Here is a 22,173-nt window from a genome sequence, read left to right as displayed (position 1 = left end):
GTGAGACGACCCTCGATGGAGCCTCCAGCTTCAGGGGCAGCGACGGAGCGAGGCTTCCACCGTTCCGCGCGGCGGCGGGAGGGGCAAGGCGGGCTCCACCCGCTTCTGGGCGATTGGCTTTCACCAACTCCTCCCCTCCCTTCCCCCTCGCTGTCTCAGACTCGCCGGCAAGCGCAGGAGCGCATGCGCCCACGAGAACGCGCCTCGGGGAATCGTACGCTGTCTCGGTGCCGCGCGAGGGCCGGGTCCTCCCTCGACCGGAAGCTGCCTCCCTCGCGGTTGCCTTGGCGACGACGCGGCGCCTCTCGCCGCCTCAGCAGCGCCGGCCGAGCGTCCTTCGGCCTGCTCGCCATGTCGTTGCGGACGCTGCCGCTGCTCGTCCTCAACCTGGGCGGAGAGATGCTCTACATCGTGGACCAGCGGCTGCGCGCGCAGAGCATCCCGGGAGACAAGGCGCGCCAAGGTCAGGGGGCCGCCGGGAGGGGGAGACGAGGCCGCCGGAGGAGGGCCCGGGAGTGCAGGCCCCATCGTCCCCAGCGGTGGAGCCTGTAGTCCCGCCCAGCCGCAGCGCCTCGGGGAGCGGGCCGGAGGGCCAGCGGTGGGTGCTGCCGTTCTCCCTGACTGGATCTCCGGAGCCGCCCCGGTGATTTTCCAGAGCAAAGCTTTTTCTGCTATCCACCCAACCATGATTTATTTACAATAATAAAGTGTGCAGCTGAAAGTGGAAAATGAACCGTATTTGTTCTTCAGGGATGATGAAACCTACTAAGCAGAGAGTGCTGTACAGTAGTCTACACTTAAAGCTCTGTTTCTTGCAAGCCAGCAGTTCTGGACCAGGTTGGAATCAGCAGCAGAGGAAAGTGCAGGGAGAATCCCCTCGGGGGAGACCTGGATGCTCGCCCGAGGTGAATTGCCCTGCTTTCCCTGCCAAGGCAGGATGCTCTCAGCCTTGGAGCTGCCCTCCTCTGGCAGCCACACCCCTCCATGGGCTGAGGATGCTCTTGCTTCCTAGGCTCCTGGAGAATGGCTGCTTCGCCTCTGAGACCAGAATGTCCGGGGTTCACTTTAAGAGGTATTACTCCTCGTGCGAGTGTGGAGGCAAAATAGAGAAACAAAACACTAAGATGAGAGTAAGCCAATTCAAATGCAAGTGGACGTGTCTAGAAGAAAGACATTCACACACCAGGTTCAAATTCAGGGTTCCTGGATCCAAACATACTTGAGTTTATTTATTTACTGCTGGGCAAATTGTTGTTTCTTTATATCTCTAGGTGCTCTGAGAACAAAATAGGTTAACTCCATGGGAAGTGGAGAGGCTGAAAAGTAATATTTATAAAGTAATATTTTTGCTGGTTTGACCAGGTTCTGCTTCATTTTTCTAGCTCTGCAGGTGAAATCAAATAATCTGGTTCTGTAGATTTTGCTTGTTGAGAAACATGGAATTGCTCTAGAACAATACAGTAGCCCATCCATGTGGATCTGAGAATGTCTCAGCATAGCTTTGTTCCCTGTGAATGAAAGTATTTTGTTTGTGGTGAGACCCTATAAAAGTCGAGCTGCTGTTGAGCTGTTCCTTCATTTTCAAGAACTTTTAATGCTGGGAAAACGCAGTTCTTCTGCAGAGTGTGAAATGGGCTTGAAAAGTGACACAATCCCATTTTATAACACTTACATCACTGCCACTTTAAATATCCTTGAGAGCTATCTTCTGCTGTACAACAAATTAAGTGGCAGTGTAAAATATGTACATCCCTTTTTCAGTTCTTTTCTCTTTTCCGCCTTGTTCTCAGTGTGTTCTTAGTACTTGACCCGTCATTTTTTCTGTTTTATGCTTCATGTAGATGAATGGACTGATGTGGACAGGAGACGAGGTACTGTAACATTTTTAGCCCCTGCATAAGGCCTGCACTGAGATTCCAAATAATGTATATGCAGTATGTTGAGGGATGCTGCCAGAAAGTCCCTTCAGAGCAGTAACTCTGAATCACAAAAATTTGTGGAGTTCAGGTGATGGAGTATATGGTCTGTTTTATGCATTACAAGCCAAATCCAAGAACAAATTCTTGGAATCATTGTTGAACAGTTTGGGGAATTCTTTAATTCAAATAACACACCCTGAGGTAAGGTATTGATCAATTGACAGATTAAATTTTGTCACTAGGCAAGACAAATTGACCTATTGTCAAACATCCTAAAAATGCTACTGTGCTGATACTGGCTTGGCTTTTTAATCTATTCCATGTCTGATAATGCAGATCATCCAGGAATACTTATATCATATTCTGTGCATTAATTATTGACTTCCTACAAGATTTTGTTTTCCTGCAGTAGATGGCTCCTGTCCCTTTGGAAATTATTTCATGGCACTAATTATTATGGTGCCATGTATCAGCAAGGGAACATGTGAAGGACTGCTTGCTCCTAGGAGGAGTAATGGTTCCAAATAAACATAACAACAAAAGTGGCTACTTTTCATAATAGGTTTCAAAAGTAATAGGATGAAAAAGCATGCAGCTTTCTTCAATCCGGAGGCCAGCAGGTGCATAAAGTGCAACTCCTACCCCTACAACATGGCAAAAGACTGGAGATGGTGTCAGTTATAGTCAAACATGCCTGGAAAATCCAGTGTAGGGGAAATGTCAGATGAGAGTTGTGAGGCTAAGTTCAAATCTTCATGCAGCTATGGAGTTCATTGGGTCACATTTTGTCAGAATCCTCGCAATCAGTCACTTGCACTGCTAGTTCACTTGCTTCGTTTCTGCCATTACGTGAAGGGAGGGAAGGTTGGAAGGTTAACCGTTAGGCGCAGATGGACTATTATCTGGCTCTCAGGAATGCCCAAGGCCGTACCAACGTGGGAATCGGAGAACATCTTCAACATGCGCAAGAGAGATTCAAAGACAGATGGGGGGGGAGGAATGGGAGTGGGGTAAAACTAAGTTTTGGCACACGCAGGACTCAGCTCCAGCTATACTTCTAGAGCCATGCACTACTTTCCAATAAATGAACTTTCCTTTGAACCTGCATTGGCTTCAATGAGAGTTGCTTTCACTGGGAACGGAGTACCGTGGTTCTTGCATATTTTTCCAGGATAAAGTTGGATGGTGGTAGTATGAGTTCATGCCTAAACTTCCAGGAAAAGGCATGAAAATTCCAGGGATGAAAATATATCTTAAATTAGCCATTAAAAAAAAGAAACTACTGCCATTATTCTCACAGTAGCACCTAATTTCCTTTTTGCAATAAACATTCTATTATCTATTGATGACTTGCACTCATGGTAATGTTTTATAAATGTCTACACATTATTTGACAATACTTGATCAAGGTTAAATTTAATCAAATCTTTTTTAGCCAGTGAGATTTCCTGCTCTAATTTGACTTCTGACTGACAGAAATAAGATGGCATTTGGAATTCCAAGATCTTGTTTTGTTTTATTTATTTGCTTTAATGTGTAGAAATAAATAAAAATATATAAAAATTACAGAAAATACAGAAAAAAGAAAACAGCTCACTTTTTAAACACAGCATTAAATATTAACCACACAGAGTAGTATTGATCAGTCTATCATTTTACTCTTTCAACACAGTAAAGTTGGCAATTAATCCCTTTCAAACATTCTCTGAGGTGTCCAATAAATATGAAAAAATATTTTGTTAAATTAATCTTATTTTACAATCATAAGATCACTTTGTACTCTTTAAGACCATTAATCATTGATCTGTTAATATCTTTTTTTCCAAAGTTTGTTAATATTTGTCTTAACAGTGCTCTTTTGTCTATAAAAATAGGGCTTGTAGCAGTACAGTACTGTGAACAAACCACACCACATATTATCAAAACATTCATTTATTAAAAGCATTTTTATACCACTGATATCACCAAACTCAGGAATCAGAGTACAAAACTAAAAAAGCTCACACAATGAAACATCATAACCTTGCTCAACAGATTTTACTCCCCACAAAACATAAAATACGTAAAAGAAGAAACAGCAGCAAGCCCAGTCACTGTTAAACTTCAAAGGTCTACATGGAGAAACTATTTTCAGCCTTGTACAATGTCAGTACTGGAGATAAGCCCCAAAGAATGAGGGTTGGCCACAGAGAAAGACTGCCTTCTCATCCATAGCCCCTTACTCCCAAGATGGTGAAACCCTGAACAGGCCCTTTCTAGATGACCAGACCTGAGAGTCAGAATAATACAGCAAAAGATATTTGATACAGCTTGTAACTGTACTATAAATGTCTTTATAAATAATAACCAGCAGTTTGAGTTGGACTTGGAATACTACAAATAACTAGAAGAAGTATAATCCTGCCCAACAAGTATACTTCAGGGCTTGTTAAGTTCATCTGCATCAGGATGTTCAATGTACTTAAAGTAACTTGCATGAAGGATTAGAACAGATGGGGAGCTAGCAAACACCTTAGAGGACAATGTCAAGATTCAGGAGAGTCTTGACAATCTGGAAGAATGGCCCAGACCAACAAGAAACATTTCAACAGGGACAAGTACTGTGGGCAGTTTTCCTACATTTGGGTAGGAAAACTGAAAGATATGAGTATAGAATGAGAGCTCCATATTGGACAGCAGTAAATAAAGAAAGATTCTGAGTGCGTTGGTGGATCACAAATTGAATGCAAGCCAAAAGCAAATGCAATCTTAGGCTGCATCAACAGAACTATAGTCTTAAGATCAAGAAAAGGCATTGTTCCTTTCTATTTTGCATTGGTCAGATTCCATCTGGAATATTGCAACCATTTCTCTGCATTGTATTTTAGGAAGGACATTGATAAACTGGAGTTTGTTCATGGGAGTGCAATCAAAATGGTAAAAGGCTTGCAAGGAAAATCTTATAAGGAATGGTTGGAGGTTTGGGATATGTGTTCAAGTGCCTGAAGGGCTATCATGTAGAAGATAGGGCGGAAGTATTCAAAGCTGTTCCATAAAACAGGACAAGAAACAATGAGTTTAAATGGCAAGGAAATCAATTTTGGATGGACATCAGGAAAAAAATGTAATGGTAAGAGCTGTTCAACAATGGAGTAGGTTTCCCTTGAGCAGTGTTTCTTAAAGTGTGGTCCTAGGACCCCTGGGGGTCCCCCAAGCCCTCTCAGGGGTTCACGAAATCAAAATTATTTGCAGCCTAGGTTGAAAAATAATGCAGTATTAACATCCCATCAAACAAACATGAGAAGCAGTAGCAGAAGCAAATGTGTCAATTTTAATTTTTAATACAGTAAATATTGATAAATATAACCCATACAAACAAAAGCTCTTTTGGGGTCCTCCATAATTTTTAAAAGTGGGGAGGGTTCTGAGAGAAAAAAGTTTTAAGAAACACTGCCTTAGAAGATGGTAGACTCTCCTTTGCTAGAGATGTTTACACAGACTGGATGGCCATCTGTCAGGGATACTGTTGTCGTGGACTTTTGCAGGGGCAGGTGAGGTGGACTAGATGATCTCCAAGCTCCCTTCCAAACCCTTCCCTTCTATGATTATGTACAATAGCAAGTCTTGCATGCCAGTAATCCAGTCACTGCGTTATGTACCATTATGTTCCTCCAAATTGTTTTCAAATGTAGCCCTGCGTAAAGCACACGGCCTCAAGGGCACTTTCCAACTCTAGAATTCTATGAAATACTCTGAGTGGCATGAATGATGTCTGACTGTTCATATGCAAAATATAGACAGATTTTGTCCAGTCTGTTTCCAGCTCCTACTACCAGTTGCTTCTGCTGCAAAATTAGTAACCAGTGCACCAGTGGTTGCATATAACTGCCTTAGTCTGCTACTTCTAATCCAGCTCTTCACCAATCGGTGCCCTCCAGTTGTATAGGTTCAGTTTCCATCATCCCTAGAGATCTTGGCCAAAGGTTTGGGATGATGAAATTTGTACTCTAAGGCATCTGAAGAGACACCAGGACAGGGAAATCTGCTCTGTCCCAAAGTTTATTGTTTGAACATCTTTTCATACCATTTGGTATGGCTTCACCACATTTTGTCATATTCTGTTAAAGTGTTTGTGTAATAAATTTAATAGATAGCGATGCAAAGCAGGCTGCAACCGTGAGTGTCTCTGGGGAGTAAATGATAATACATGTGTGCTATCATTACGCAAATGCCTGCCTGCCTCTTAGGTGTGGCATGACATGTTTGGAACATAATGGTGGCACTTGGCATCATTGTAATTTGCAGTGGATGTCAGTGACAGCTACAGTTATAACCCCAGCATTCTACCTCACCTCCGATTCACTTGCACATGTTGTGCCGTAGTCCTGCAGGTGATCGAGGAGTAGGGGCTCATCGTCTATTTAGAGAAGACTGCATAACTTGCATAGACTTGAGCAACAGATTTCTAAGAACTTCCCAGTTCTGTCTGGTAAATGTACAGTACAGCAGTTGCGTAACATTCCTTCCTGTAATAGTTTGCTTGGGTGCACTGCCTTAGGACAGACTTCCCAAGCCCACGCTGCAGCAGCTTCTGCTACAGGCTGTGGAACAATTCAGGAACCCTAATTAAAGAAGAGCCATTAGCCTAGCCCCCTGCCCTCTGAATATGGATTTTGTTGTGGAGCAACACAATGCAACGGGCCCAGGTGGTCCCTTCCGCTGGATCAGTACTGCATTGCTGAGAGGTTTTTTGACTTGGGGTCTAAGCAGCACAGAAGCAGGACTTGTAACATCTTTTTAGAAATAGTGACGAACACTTCACTACAGATATTTTATAAGGATTGTTTCAGAGTTTATCCAGAGGGAATTGTGCTGTGTATCTGTCTCTAGAGACATTGTGTTTAGCAACACCTATTGGATGCCAGGTTGAATGACTCTAAGGAAAAATAACAGTGGCAGATAGAAAAGGCATGGTGGGGATGTTCATACAATGCCCTTAACCCATTTTCTGGTTTTGCACAATTCATTGAACCATGTGAGCTAGGTTTACATGCATATGAAGCTATAAAATAACTCAGTTTAAAAGTAAGCTGCGCTAATGCAACCAATACATTTGCAACAGGCCGGGTTAAGTGTGTTGTGGGAACACAGCCTGAGATTGTGACAGTTGTGGAGAGCCTGAGGGAAACTCCATTTTTTCCTCCTTCCACCATGGAAATAGAAAAAATGACAGTACTGGATAATAAATTTAGTATATTAATGCTGCTTAACTTCAGGTATCATCAGCACCCTCACACTTCTGGCTTTTAGGACAGCCACGTCTCCTATAATTAATTTGATTCTGACTAGAAAAATCTCAGACCTAAAGATGCAGTGCTTGATAGTTGGATAATTTCTGACCTGTTCGGTGTCTGATCCTCCCATACACAGTCACAGTTGTTACAAAGTCTGAGTCACTTCAATGTTCAAGGTTATTAACAGTCTTGTAGCAGTACTAATATTTCTTGTAATTTATGGGGGAGAGAGTTCTTTATAACCAGCAGATCCATATTATTGGGGAAACAGGAAGCAGCATTTAATGTTTAAGTAATACTAACGAATGCCACTGTGAAGATTTCACCTGGCAAGTAGGACATGTAAATATTGATAACTACTGTACCTAGAATGTGATCCTCGTAAGAAAAAAGGATCCACTAGTAGTTAATGTTCGAGTAGATCAACTAATTGCAGAATCTTAAAACTGAGATACAATTATTTTTCACAGTAAATTACATTGGATTTTAAAATGTCTTATGACTGCAGGAAGCAGAACTGATGCAGCTTGCAGTGCAAAAAATGATGTTGCAAGTTACAACCATTAGTTGATAAATATTTATCTTGGAATTTGAAAACATTTCCTTTCCAATTATTGGAAGAGGGAATTATCTGGTGCAGAAATAGGACTGAAGCAGTCTCAAGCATCTCATTTTCAAATATAAGAAAACGTTTTCCAACTCCTGCATTGTTATCAGTCTACAGTAGTGAAATCCCTGGCAAGAAAGGAAATATCTTCTCCATTCCTCTTCTTGAATTGCAGAGTCTTTAGAAGAGAGCGTTGCCTTGCACAGGAATTATCTGGGGGGCAAGGAAGTTTAAGTGAGAAAGCAGCCTCTACACGTTTTCTTCTCAGCTACCTGCCTGTTTTTTTCCTGGGAAACCAAAACAATTGATTTCTAACAATTATGGTTATTTTATCTTTTCAGTGATGAATGACATTATTGGGGGCATATTCAATAAAAAGTTTATGGATGAGCTGTTTAAGCCGCAGGAGCTCTATTCCAGGAAAGCCCTGAGGACAGTATTTGAGCGGTTGGTTCATGCCTCCATCATGAGACTGAATGCCCCCAGTATGGATAAGGTGAGGTCAAACCTTTCTGTTTTTCCAGATGTCTTATGAATCCAGGTAACCCTGTTTTTATCAAGAAAAGCTATTCTCAAGTTCACACAAGTTGAAACATAGATACAAATGGAAGTGGGGATATACAGTATCTGAAATACTGATTTTCAGTGCATGTATTTAATCACATCATCAGTGTCTACAGACTTTACAACTAAAGACAAAATATGGTTTCATAGCATATTTTGTAGTCTTATGAAGTGTCACTCTGCACATATGCGTGTCTTTTTCTGCTTTCTTAACCAACAAGCTCCTTAGCCCTTGAAACATTGAGCATCCTTCCCTAGTCTTGTCCATTCCATAGCCTGTCCTCATCAAACATCCGAAATGGCAGTCTGGACTCTCAGATTCAGCTGCACTCACTGATAAGTTCAGTCCTCATTTGGTGGATTTCCATTTATATCACTTTTCTTCAATAGTGTTGATAGATATTTAGCTGCCAAGAGGTTTGCTAAGGGAAATCATCTGAATATTTAATTACTGTGTTTACTTGTGTAGCTTCAATAAAAGAGCTTTCTCTCTTTCAAGAAACTGTGTATGTGGTGAGTGGATAAAATGTCATATATACAGTGGGGCAAAAAAGTATTTAGTCAGCCACCAATTGTGCAAGTTCTCCCACTTAAAAAGATGAGAGAGGCCTGTAATTTTCATCATAGGTATACCTCAACTATGAGAGACAAAATGAGAAAAAAAATCCAGAAAATCACATTGTCTGATTTTTAAAGAATTTATTTGCAAATCATGGTGGAAAATAAGTATTTGGTCACCTACAAATGAGCAAGATGTCTGGCTCTCACAGACCTGTAACTACTTCTTTAAGAGGCTCCTCTGTCCTCCACTCATTACCTGTAGTAATGGCACCTGTTTGACCTTGTTATCAGTATAAAAGACACCTGTCCACAACCTCAGTCACACTCCAAACTTCACTATGGCCAAGACCAAAGAGCTGTTGAAGGACACCAGAAGCAAAATCGTAGAGCTGCACCAGGCTGGGAAGACTGAATTTGCAATAGGCAAGCAGTGTGTGAAGAAATCAACTGTGGGAGCACTAATTAGAAAATGGAAGACATACAAGACCACTGATAATCTCCCTTGATCTGGGGCTCCATGCAAGATCTCACCCCATGGGGTCAAAATGATCCCAAGAATGGTGAGCAAAAATCCCAGAACCACATGGGGGGACCTAGTGAATGACCTGCAGAGAGCTGGGATCAAAGTAACAAAGGCTACCATCAGTAACACACTATGCTGCCAGGGACTCAAATCCTGCAATGCCAGATGTATCCCCCTGCTTAAGCCAGTACATGTCCGGGCCCGTCTGAAGTTTGCTAGAGAGCTTTTAGATGATCCAGAAGAGGATTGGGAGAATGTCATATGGTCAGATGAAACCAAAGTAGAATGTTTTGGTCTAAACTCAACTCGTCATGTTTGGAGGAGAGAGAATGCTGAGTTGCATCCAAAGAACACCATACCTACTGTGAAGCATGGGGGTGGAAACATCATGCTTTGGGGCTGTTTTTCTACAAAGGGACCAGGACGACTGATCCGTGTAAAGGAAAGAATGAATGGGGCCATGTATCGTGAGATTTTGAGTGAACACCTCCTTCCATCAGCAAGGGCATTGAAGATGAAACGTGGCTGGGTCTTTCAGCATGACAATGATCCCAAGCACACCGGCCGGGCAACGAAGGAGTGGCTTCGTAAGAAGCATTTCAAGGTCCTGGAGTGGCCTAGCTGGTCTCCAGATCTCAACCCCATGGAAAACCTTTGGAGGGAGTTGAAAGTCCATGTTGCTCAGCAACAGCCCCAAAACATCACTGCTCTAGAGGAGATCTGCATGGAGAAATGGGCCAAAATACCAGCAACAGTTGTGAAAACCTTGTGAAGTCTTACAGAAAATGTTTGACCTCTGTCATTGCCAACAAAGGATATATAACAAAGTATTGAGATGAACTTTTGATATTGACCAAATACTTATTTTCCACCATGATTTGCAAATAAATTCTTTAAAAATCAGACAATGTGATTTTCTGGATTTTTTCCCCCATTTTGTCTCTCATAGTTGAGGTATACCTATGATGAAAATTACAGGGCTCTCTCATCTTTTTAAGTGGGAGAACTTGCACAATTGGTGGCGGACTAAATACTTTTTTGCCCCACTGTATACATGGAAATATTTATTTACTTACTTTATATTACATAAAATATGCATACACAGACGCACACATGTATGATCTAAGTTTAGGTACATGTCTGAATGCAGATGTGATAATGCCTGGTAAGTTTGCTGTTGTGATATTTTTATTTCAGCAATCATTTGCTTTGCCAACTGAGGACTCTCAGTTGACCTCCTGCTTCTTTTTACCTGTTTCTTCTGTTTATTATATTATGCTGGTAATTTTAATATTTTTAAATTTTAGCTTCACTATATGCATTATGTAAATAATTTGCAATATAGGTTAGGTTAGGTCCTGGGCATGAATTGATTGCAGAGTGTATTTCCTGCATTTTAACCAACACTGCACTGAAGGCTAGCCAGGATTATTGGTATTCTTCAAGAAAAATCCAGCTAGCTGTATTAAAATGAGATATTAAATCAGTTATTGTGATCTAACAAAATGTAAGTAACTACATAAATGCTGCTGCCCCAACCTGGCCTCTGTGACTTAACTGGCTATCTCTTGTCTTATTCTATAGCTTTATGACTTAATGACTATGGCTTTCAAGTACCAAGTTCTCCTCTGCCCTCGACCCAAGGACCTTCTGCTCATTACTTTCAACCATCTGGATGCCATTAAGGATTTCGTCTATGAATCGCCCAAAATTCTGAACCAAATTGATGTTACTTTTCGGAAGCTCATTGATGTACGAATGTCCAATGTTCTGTCTTCCACTCAACTGATGCCTAATTGTGCAGAGTTACAGAAAAAAATATAAAAGCAAAGTAAATTACAGAAAGAATTATACTTTTGTCAACAATAGATTTAGCTTTCTGGGAATAAAGACATTGGAAAGGAACCAGTGAGTTGCACATGAGCTACAGTGGGGCAAAGAAGTATTTAGTCAGCCACCAATTGTGCAAGTTCTCCCACTTAAAAAGATGAGAGAGGCCTGTAATTTTCATCATAGGTATACCTCAACTATGAGAGACAAAATGGGGGGAAAAATCCAGAAAATCACATTGTCTGATTTTTAAAGAATTTATTATGGTGGAAAATAAGTATTTGGTCACCTACAAACAGGCAAGATGTCTGGCTCTCACAGACCTGTAACTACTTCTTTAAGAGGCTCCTCTGTCCTCCACTTGTTACCTGTAGTAATGGCACCTGTTTGACCTTGTTATTGGTATAAAAGACACCTGTCCACAACCTCAAACAGTCACACTCCAAACTCCACTATGGCCAAGACCAAAGAGCTGTTGAAGGACACCAGAAACAAAATTGTAGAGCTGCACCAGGCTGGGAAGACTGAATCTGCAATAAGCAAGCAGCTTGGTGTGAAGAAATCAACTGTGGGAGCAATAATTAGAAAATGGAAGACATACAAGACCACTGATAATCTCCCTTAATCTGGGGCTCCACGTAAGATCTCACCCCGTGGGGTCAAAATGATCCCAAGAACGGTGAGCAAAAATCCCAGAACCACATGGGGGGACCTAGTGAATGACCTGCAGAGAGCTGGGACCAAAGTAACAAAGGCTAGCATGAGTAACACACTATGCCGCCAGGGACTCAAATCCTGCAGTGCCAGATGTGTCCCACTGCTTAAGCCAGTACATGTCCGGGCCTGTCTGAAGTTTGCTAGAGAGCATTTGGATGATCCAGAAGAGGACTGGGAGAATGTCATATGGTCAGATGAAACCAAAGTAGAATGTTTTGGTCTAAACTCAACTCGTCGTGTTTGGAGGAGAGAGAATGCTGAGTTGCATCCAAAGAACACCATACCTACTGTGAAGCATGGGGGTGGAAACATCATGCTTTGGGGCTGTTTTTCTACAAAGGGACCAGGACGACTGATCCGTGTAAAGGAAAGAATGAATGGGGCCATGTATCGTGAGATTTTGAGTGAACACCTCCTTCCATCAGCAAGGGCATTGAAGATGAAACGTGGCTGGGTCTTTCAGCATGACAATGATCCCAAACACACCACCCGGGCAACGAAGGAGTGGCTTCGTAAGAAGCATTTCAAGGTCCTGGAGTGGCCTAGCCATTCTCCAGATCTCAACCCCATGGAAAACCTTTGGAGGGAGTTGAAAGTCCGTGTTGCCCAGCGACAGCCCCAAAACATCACTGCTCTAGAGGAGATCTGCATGGAGGAATGGGCCAAAATACCAGCAACAGTGTGTGAAAACCTTGTGAAGACTTACAGAAAACGTTTGACCTCTGTCATTGCCAACAAAGGATATATAACAAAGTATTGAGATGAACTTTTGATATTGACCAAATACTTATTTTCCACCATGATTTGCAAATAAATTCTTTAAAAATCAGACAATGTGATTTTCTGGATTTTTCCCCCCATTTTGTCTCTCATAGTTGAGGTATACCCATGATGAAAATTACAGGGCTCTCTCATCTTTTTAAGTGGGAGAACTTGCACAATTGGTGGCTGACTAAATACTTTTTTGCCCCACTGTATATTCATGTTAAAAGTATATTTTAAACATTCAAAAAAATTTTTTTTGAAATTGATTCTAAATCCCATAAAACAAGATGTTGTATCTGCATCCAGATTTTCAGTTTGATCACCGGAACTAGGAATTTTGGCTTAAAAGGGAGCAATGGGGTCCTGCAACTGATCACCAAAATGAATATGATGATAATCTGTCAACAGATAAGAGGCTATGTGAAATGCTTGGTCCACTTAGCTCTAAAATGGGCAAGAATTTCTTAGAACTCATCAGATGTTGTCTGTTCTGATTCTCTTCCCTAGACGTATAGCTCACTCTCTGCTGGGGAACTTCAGCTTATCCGGCAAACACTGCTCATCTTTTTCCAAGACATACATATCAGGGTACGTGCATTACACATTACTTCCAGGAGCTGGAACTGTGTGGTGTGATAATGGTAAAAAGGAAATGTTTAGCATAAATGATTTCTAAGTGAAGCAGTTTTATTGACAAGTCTTGGTGTTACTTCATAGGTTTCCATTCTCTTAAAAGATAAAGTACAGAATTCCAATGGCCACTTTGTGCTGCCAACTTCAGGTTCAGTTCCTTGGGGAACAGAGATCCCTGGCCTCATCAGGTGAATATTTTGTCTTGCCTTTTTCCTTAACTATCCAGCTGGATCAGGTGCTGACCACCTGCACAAATGGATGGTGGATCTCCAGCTTCATATTGCATGCTGTTTTTGGGGGGACAATAGTGGGCTGGAGTCATGGGTAAATTTCTCAGTCCCCAAACTCTCCCAACTGTTCTGTGAGAAAAAAGACAACAGTATTTACACTTTACAATGTTACAGACTTTTTAACAATAAAGGAGATGAAATTCAGAGGATTGAGTTCAGCAGTGGAGGAAATTACGTTCTTCCGTATCGGGAAGGCTCATTTGACCTTCATGGAGACAGAGTCATTAAACTGGGAACAAACATGTAAGCCATGGTCTGTAGATTTTCATTTTGGGGCTGTCAGCAAATTTCCTATAGGCCTATTATGTACATATATCCAATGTGTTTCTAGATACAGCATCAGCCGACCTGTAGAGACAGATGTGTCAGGGGCCACCAAAAGCTTGGCATCTCGCATTAAGGTCAGTGTCTTTAATTTAGCCTCAGAAACATTTCAGTTTGTTTGTTTGCTTGTGGATCAATATCCTAAATCCCTAGATTACTAAACTGGAACAGACTTTCTGTCTAGAGGCCGTTTGTTCAGAGAGTATTCTCCAGAATTTATTTTAATTATGATTTTGTTTTTCTTTCCTTCTGTTGTGATCTGACTAAATGACTGTATACAGAAATATTGTTTTCCATGCAGGAGAACACTGCTCCCAATCCTCTTGCTAAAGAAGAGCTGAATTTGTTAGCCAGGCTGATGGGCGGGCTGGAGATCAAGAAGCCCCTTGTCAAGGAGGCTGGTTTTCGTCTGAATCTCTTTACCACTGATGAGGAGGAAGAGTATGTTATTTGGTTTTGAATAGTAATGGCAATGGTGGTGGGTCTTCCATCTATCCAGAGTTGCACTTGGCCTTTGAAATATCAGAGGCCAAACTCCTGAAGTGAGTTAGTGATAAAAACTAACTTTCAGTACACAGGGAGCAGGTAATGAATTGTATTTATGATGAATTTTTATTCTTCTCTCTCAAGACAAGCTGCCCTGACTCGTCCAGAGGAGTTATCCTACCAAGTTATCAACATCCATGCAGACCAGGTAGACATTTGTTGTTGTGTCCATTCTTCGGGGAAAAATGAGTAACATAGGATTACTTTTAACTGGGCCAACTTCAATTTGTATATGTAAGCTTTTAAGTTTCATATACCTCTTGATGTTTTTGTTCCAGTTTATAAACTTGCAAAAACATATACTATATACCCCACTGAAATAACCCACTGTATTTGCAGATGTAATCTGAAAATAATTTTTCTGTACAATAATAATTAGAAACTTCCAGGGGCCTAAATGCAGCCCAAAGCCAGCCCCTATTTGTTGTTCCTTGTGGATAACATTCAATGAAATATAGCACTGTCCCCAACCACAAGTCATAAGAGTCATTGAGAGCCCCCCACTTTCTCCATGAACTGCAGTGTGCTTTACATGGGCTGCCCAGATTAAAAGGTATGAGAAATAGAAATGATGCTATTGTGGGAGTTTACTAAGTCCACCTACCAATGAGAGGATGTGATGCTTTCCTAAATTAGCTCTCCAAGTTTTCAAGAAGGCAGGGAGACTTCCACTATCCTGATATCTGCTGGAAAACCTAGTTGGAATTTGGAAGTCCAACAAACTTCTGACCTCTCTTGCTGAAGGTTTCATTGAACTTCAGCTGTTGTTTTAGAATGCCAGGTCAGTGTGTAACAAAGCTGCCCTCATCCATGAACCCGTCTTGGAAGAGGGCACTGATCTGGCATGTCTTACTGAGACATGGTTGAGCCTGGAGGAGGGTGTTCCCCTCTCGAAATGTATTCACCCAGGTTTTGGGTTCTGCACCAGCCAAGAGCCTGTGGGGGAGGGGTGGCTGCTGTCATCCATGAATCCTTAGACTTTCAGGGGATTCGCTCTACAGATAACCAAATGTGAGGTGCTCTGGCTGAAGTTGGGGTTATGGGAACAGTTGGGATTGCTGCTGATGTACCGCCTTCTCTGCTGCCCACTGTCATCATTGTCTGAGCTCCTGGACTCTGTTGCTGGGTTGGCAATAGAGTCCCCAAAGTTGTTGGTGCTTGGAGATTTCAACTTGCCGTCCAGTAATGTTTGAGTCCAGGGAAGCTCAGGGAGTTCATGGCAATCAAACGACCCCCAAATGGTTTCAAATTTTCTTTTTTTCTAAAAGTCTGTGATATTAATATTAGTACAATATATGCATCTTGCTGGTGAATTGTATTCACTTTGCACTTTTTATTCTACACTTTTTACAAAACAGGTCTATTAAAATGATATTTTTTCTAGCAAAAAAACATGGACCTGTCCCAAGTCATGAACAGCCCTACACATACCGGAGGCCACACATTAGGTCTGGTTTTTGTCTCAGGATGATTGAGATGTGACCTGGGTTTATGTACGTTGTGATGTCTGACACAAGTACATAAGTTGAAGAATTTATGTGATGTCATAACACAATTCCCTGACAAGTTACATCCTGGGATGTTGGAAGAAGGTAGCAAACCAGTCCCTTGGTAGACTAAGGGAATGCTGTGGATGTAATGCACCTCAGTCTCAGTATTTGGCAAAGTCTCCCCTGATATTTGCAATATTTCTTGTGATTGAGATGGATAAATGTGAGCTAGATGGCACTGCTGCCCAGTATATTTACAATTGCTTAAATCATAACACACAGAAGGGGCTGGTAAATGGTTCTGCATCAGATTTGGCTCCATCCATGGCCCAGTGCTATTCAACACATTTATAAATGACCTAGGGGATGGAACGGAAGCTTATCAGATTTGTAGATATCAAGCTAGGTGATTGAAGACAAAATTGCAATTCAGATTATCTCAACTGATTTAAACATTGGACCAGTTCCAACAGGATATCCATGTGTGAGAAATATAAGGTCCTGCATCTGGCTAACTGAACATTAACAAGCAGTGCAACAGCTAAAAAGGCCAATGTAGTCTTGAACTGAATTCATGAGTGTTGCAGCCAGATCACAGTAGTCCCATGGTACTCTTCACAGGTTAGACTACACTTGGGAGTCCTGGATTCTGTTCTGGGCACTGCCTTTTAAAAAGGACACAGGGAAGTCAGGGTGAATTCAGAGAAAGCTCTTAGGATGAAAGGGGACTGGAAACAAATTTTGTGAGGAATGGTTAAGTTGTGTATCTAGCTGGCAAAAGAGAACAGAGAGCAGAGATGTCACACGATCATAGAATTAGAAAGATTCTTAGAGGTTAGCTTAAGTGCTCAGTACAGGTTTTCCTAGTTTCTCTCACAGATGACCATATAGCTGTTGTTTGAAGTTGAGAATACTGAGCTCTCTTTGAGGATAATCGTTCAGCCAACTGTGAATGCATCTAATAGTATCTTCAAGCCCATATTTTACTGAGAACATCTTGAGATTATCAAAGATATACTATGTCTACATAATTCCTCACCACAACTGTAAATAGAAGGCTACTGTGTTGGGGGGGCAGACAAAGTTTAGCGGCTTGAAATTTAAGGGAGATTAAGACTGAATTTTAGGAAGAATTTCCTAAGTATCAGTTTAATACAGTCTTATTGTGATGACTCCTGCAAATTATGCTGTGGCTTGATTTTTAAAAGCTGTTTTTTGAAATGAAATATATTGAATCCAGAGATCTTTGTTCATACCTTATTAGGGTAATACTGGATTTTCTCTACATCTTTGTTCTTACATAAATACTTAACTTGCAACATTCTTTGAAACAGGACCAACAACGAAATGAGGAGCTGGATCGCATCATGGGGGAATTTGAGGTGTCAGAACAGCACAGTGAGACGACCAGCAAGGGATGTGATTTGTTGGCAATGATGGATAAACTGTGACCCTCAGCTTTGATGCAAAGGAATGTCAGGACACACCATCTTGATGGGAACTATAGAAGAGTCTTATAGAAGAGAGCGGCTACCTAAGCTATCCATTTTGTTAGGACATGAAGTCTGGAAAGCGTTTGAGATCTGTCTGACAGCCCTTTTCTCTGACTTTTAGGGAAATGTGAGCCTAAGTGTGGGAGGATACTACTGGATAGCAATTTCATTCCTGTGCTATTAATGGCTCTGGTCGTGTGTCATGTAGTTAGCTGTAGTTAAAAAGAAAGCTCACAAATCCCCCAGATAAGTTCTGTAAATAAAAATACATGCTATGAAATAACAATTTATGTTACTGTGAAAGCCAAGTTTACAATGATATTGCAGCTATTTTCCTTTTTAGCTGCAGCTGTGAATGAGACAAGTGCTACCTCGTTTACTGCAGATTTTTAGTGCTCACTCCAGTAACAGTTTTTGCAATGAAAACCTGAGTAAGAAAGTTACTGCTCTCCCAGAACTGACTCTGACATACTTAGATTTAAATCTCATCTTGGTATCATATAGTTGGTTAGAGTTTATATAACATATGAAAGCAAAACTAAAATTATATTAAGGCCCAGTAACAAACTGTTCAGGGAAAGCCTTTTGTTTTTTCAGCTGCTGTACACTGGGCATTGCAAGCGAATGAGGCTGTGGTTTTGGTTTGAGCTGTATTTGTGTCTTTGGTTTTTCCCCCCATAGGATTATCAATCCCAAAGATGATCAGTAATCCTGCAACAAAAAACAAATAAGCAAAATCAAACCGGCCATTCTGAGAGGAGCCCCCCGCACCCCACTCCAAATTCAGGAGAGTGACCCGTGGTTGCTTTTCTTGCCAGTAGATGACACTGGGTGGAAGGAAGGGGAGGGCAGGGAATCCGCCGACCGTTGCCCTGACACTGACCCACATTAAAAACCAAGGGCCGCTACACTGCCCACCCTCTTGGGTGAGGTGCAGTACAGCTCAGTGCAATTTACACAAACGTACGTGCTACTTCGAGGACAGGAGGAAAGCCCATTAACGCGGCCACCCCGCCGGGGCGCAAAGACCCTCCCTCCAACCTCGCTCTGCCAAGGGCTCGTCCTCAGCCCCCCCCCGTTAACGCGGCTCGAAAGTGGCTTTAGGCGTCCCAGTGCGAAGCAGCGTTTCCGAGGCATGTTGGCGTAAGCGTTTCGCGCAGACAGTCCACGAGGAGGTGGGGCGGTCAGGTCTGGCTATCCGCTTGAGCCCGCTTGGTCCAGCGTTCTGCCTGTTCTGCAGCGCCGCTGAGCTGCAAAAGACTCGAAGGCAGCTTCTGCAGTCGCTCCTGAAGCTGCCGGACGCGCGCACCAGCACCGCGCCGCCTCTCTGAGAACCAGCTCCGTGCAGACGGTCCGGGGGGCTTTGCGTAAACGCTGGGGCGGCGGCCGGCGGGCGGGCGGGCAGAGCCTTCCTCCGCGTCTGCCATTTCTGCGGGTGCACAGGAACGGCTTCTGGCCCAGCCAGCCCCAACGGGTCAGCGCGCTCGTGGCCAAAGGAAGGGCCGAAGCAGGGGCCGTCGACGGACGTCCGCTCCGTCCTCGGGCAGCCCGATCCTGCGCATGACCCGGAAGAGAGACTCCCGTCAGCGCGTGCGCGATCAAACTGCGCACTTCCGAAGCGCGGCGCAGAGCAGAACTCGGACAACGCCCGCCCACCGTCAGGCGCCTTTCCGGGGCCGAACATCCGCCCCGCCGGGCCAATGGCGCCGCTCCGCCTTGGGGCGGGCGTGCGGCCGGCCAACGGGGGCCGCGGCGTTGGAGGCGGGGCATCGCCGCGCAGGCGTCCTCGCGCCGGCGAGCTGCTGGGGGCCGCGCGGGCCTGCCTTCCCGGCCGGGGAGCGGGGCGGCGGTCCGCTCGCCGCCGCCATGGAGATCAGCCACTCGGTGAAGGAGCGCACCATCTCGGAGAACAGCCTGGTGCTGCTGCTGCAGGGCCTGCACAGCCGCGTCACCACCGTGGAGCTCCGCGACGAGAGCGTGGCCGTGGGCCGCGTCATCAACGTGGACGCCTTCATGAACGTGCGCCTGGGCGAGGCCACCTTCACCGACCGCCACGGCCGCGCCTCCCGGCTGCAGGACCTCTTCGTGACCGGCAGGAACGTCCGCTACGTCCACATCCCCGACGAGGTGGACATCCGGGCCACGATCGAGCGGCAGCTGCAGCTCATCCACCGCGTCCGCACCTTCGGCGGCCGAGGCAAGGGCAGGACCGAGTTCCTCCGGCCGAAGCCAAAGGGCGAGTGACGCGCGGCGGCCTGCGCTGGAAACCTGCCCGCCGAGCCGAGCCGCTCCCGGACCGGTTCAAAGGGGGGCCGGACGCCGCGGTCTGCCGGTGAGAACGGGGTCCCGAGAGCCCGCGCCCCGAACTGCCTTTCCCCTCAAGAGTAAACTAGCGAGCCCCAAGATCCGGACGTCCTGTCGAAGCGCCGCTCTGCGTGCTGGACACCGTCGGATTGCCTCCCTTCAGCCGGAACGTGCAGAAAACTGATTTTGGGTTGGATTTTCTGGAGATTTTTGTGCTAGTCTGTTTTGTTTACAAAATAAGTAAAACTTGGTAATCAGTGTCCTATTTTGGGGATAACTAGACACACAAAAGTGAAATAAAGGGGATTCCAGGGCAGGGTGTTCCTCACATTACTTCTATGCCGCCTTATGGTCCTCGGCCTGTTAAAAAAACTGATTAAGAATAATATGAGACTCTGACAACAAAACCATGCCCTGCTCCTGCATAACATCCGAAGGCCGAGTTTGCACAACACACTAGTCCCGGCAAAAACAGGTGTAGGTGGTGCGTGATGGTTTGTAATTCAGTAAGTTGTAGGAATACCGTTACATTAGGCCATAATATGTTGATTTGTTGGACTATAATATTTTGTTAACCTGAGTTAAGGTTTGCTGCATTGGGTCAACCAAGCCACAGCCTGTCCATTGGCAGTAGATTGCTGCAGTAAGAAAGGAGATGAATATTCTGCTTGCAGATTGAGTCTGTCATTGAGTCAGGCCCCATCTTCTGCCCACCATTGCTGCTGTACAGTTTCTGTTTTGGGAGCAGCTACCTGAGTCGTCTAGGTCTTCTTTTCAATAAATGGAGAAAGACAGCTGTAGTCCTAGCTGCTTTTCATGCCAGTAATCATAGAACTGGAAGGAACTTTAGAATGTATTTTGCCCACCCCACCCCCAGCTCAGTGCAAACTCCGCTAGAGCATCTCTAGAGGGAGACACTTCCTGTGATCTAGACTCTGCTCGTTAATGTGTTCCAAGACAGCATTTGCCCCCCCCTTTTTTTTTTTTTGCAGTTGTTTCACACTGCTGAGTCAGGGTTGTGGACAACAAGGATACCCAGATCCGTTTCAGATGTTCTGCTATCAAGCCAGTTTTCCCTCTTCTATACTGGTCTGACATTTTTCCTACTGAGATGCAGATATTTACATTTTTTATTGTTCAGTACCATCCTATTTAAGGTTTGCTAAGTGTCTGTTCAACTCCCTTAAGTTATTGATAAAAATGTTGGATAGCGGAAAGTCCAGGACAGAGACATAAAGTACTTCTGATACTTTTCTCCATTAATGATCCCTCTTTAGGTACAATAATTTAGCCATGACTCCAGCTATTATTTAGCCCTTATTTTCCATTTTATGACGAATAACCTCATGCAAATACTTTGCTGAAGTCCAGATACACTAAACCTACAACATTTCCGTGATTCATTAAGCTAGTAACTCTGTCAAAGGAGAGACCCATGCTGGCTCCTATTAACATGCCTATCTAAGTGTTCAAAACATGTTTGATCATCTGTTTGAAGATTTTACCCAGTTCAGACATCAGGTGAAAGGTCAGTGATAGGTTCTTTTTTTAAAAAAAATACTTTTTATTAAAGAGTTTTACAATACTAAAAGATAATACAAACTAAAATCAAAGAAAAAAGAAATACAAAGTGTAAAGAAAAAGAATACTTAAAGAAGCGACACCTGATTTTCTTACAACAGGTACAAGCAAACTATTTCCCCACCCTTTTTTACATACATAATTTACTTAATACATAATTTAATTATCAGTTTACATAAATTACATAATTCACTTCTTCCCATAACTCCCCCTTATCCATTCACAAATCCAAAAATCGCTGAGATTTCTATCCAAATGTTCGCAAAAAGTCCATAAAGGTGTTCCAGAATTTTATAAAACTACTTATTTTAATCCTGATCAAACAAGTCAACTTTATATTCCTTTCTTTTGCTTCTGACCATCTTGATCTTTAATTAGTCAAGTTGCTGTTGTAGGATTGAATCTCCATTTAGATTCTCATTCTCCCCTCTCAAAGATTTCTTCAAGGTTTTGGAAACCCTCTTTGTAAATCCAATAAGTCCTTGCCCGGGTCCTTTTCCATCTCTTGGTTTGTCCTTTGTATTTCCACTCTGGTTGTTGTTTTATAAACCACAATCTGGTTGTCATTTTATAATCCACAATTTCTTTATTTTCCAATATTTCTACATCAGCTAAGATTTGTATGAATAAGAGGATCCTATCTGTCCATAAATTCTTCCATATTGAGGTATGTCACATCTTTCACTTCTTTGTAATCTTCAAAAAGTACATTGGCAGGTGCAGAGATTATTGCTCTCAATTCAATTATAAGTT

At 43.1% G+C, this 22,173-nt stretch overlaps 2 protein-coding genes and 1 long non-coding RNA gene across 3 annotated transcripts; 2 read left to right on the top strand and 1 right to left on the bottom strand.

The window, feature by feature from the left end:
* Positions 1-183: 183 nt before the first annotated feature.
* OSCP1 (organic solute carrier partner 1) lies at positions 184-17,575 on the top strand. The gene is made up of 10 exons (XM_007439846.4): positions 184-463; positions 8,141-8,295; positions 11,032-11,199; positions 13,267-13,347; positions 13,477-13,580; positions 13,797-13,925; positions 14,014-14,083; positions 14,308-14,447; positions 14,637-14,700; positions 17,377-17,575. Exons 1-10 carry the CDS (start codon positions 184-186, stop codon positions 17,491-17,493), a joined length of 1,308 nt encoding a protein of 435 aa, XP_007439908.1. The 3' UTR covers positions 17,494-17,575.
* A 330-nt stretch (positions 17,576-17,905) lies between these two features.
* LOC148216935 (uncharacterized) lies at positions 17,906-19,176 on the bottom strand. Its single transcript, XR_015798495.1, has 2 exons — positions 18,503-19,176; positions 17,906-18,246 (listed from the first exon to the last, which is right to left on the bottom strand). It is a non-coding gene; the product is annotated as an uncharacterized LOC148216935 (long non-coding RNA).
* A 113-nt stretch (positions 19,177-19,289) lies between these two features.
* LSM10 (LSM10, U7 small nuclear RNA associated) lies at positions 19,290-20,827 on the top strand. The gene has a single exon (XM_025174184.2). It carries the CDS (start codon positions 19,402-19,404, stop codon positions 19,777-19,779), a length of 378 nt encoding a protein of 125 aa, XP_025029952.2. The 5' UTR covers positions 19,290-19,401; the 3' UTR covers positions 19,780-20,827.
* Positions 20,828-22,173: the final 1,346 nt, after the last annotated feature.

This window comes from Python bivittatus, unplaced genomic scaffold, assembly GCF_059951505.1.
Source record: "Python bivittatus isolate LINGU-HERP-01145 unplaced genomic scaffold, Pbiv_v1 ctg000040_np1212, whole genome shotgun sequence".
NCBI classification, from domain to species: domain Eukaryota; kingdom Metazoa; phylum Chordata; class Lepidosauria; order Squamata; family Pythonidae; genus Python; species Python bivittatus.
This window is presented reverse-complemented; position numbering and strand designations above follow the sequence as displayed.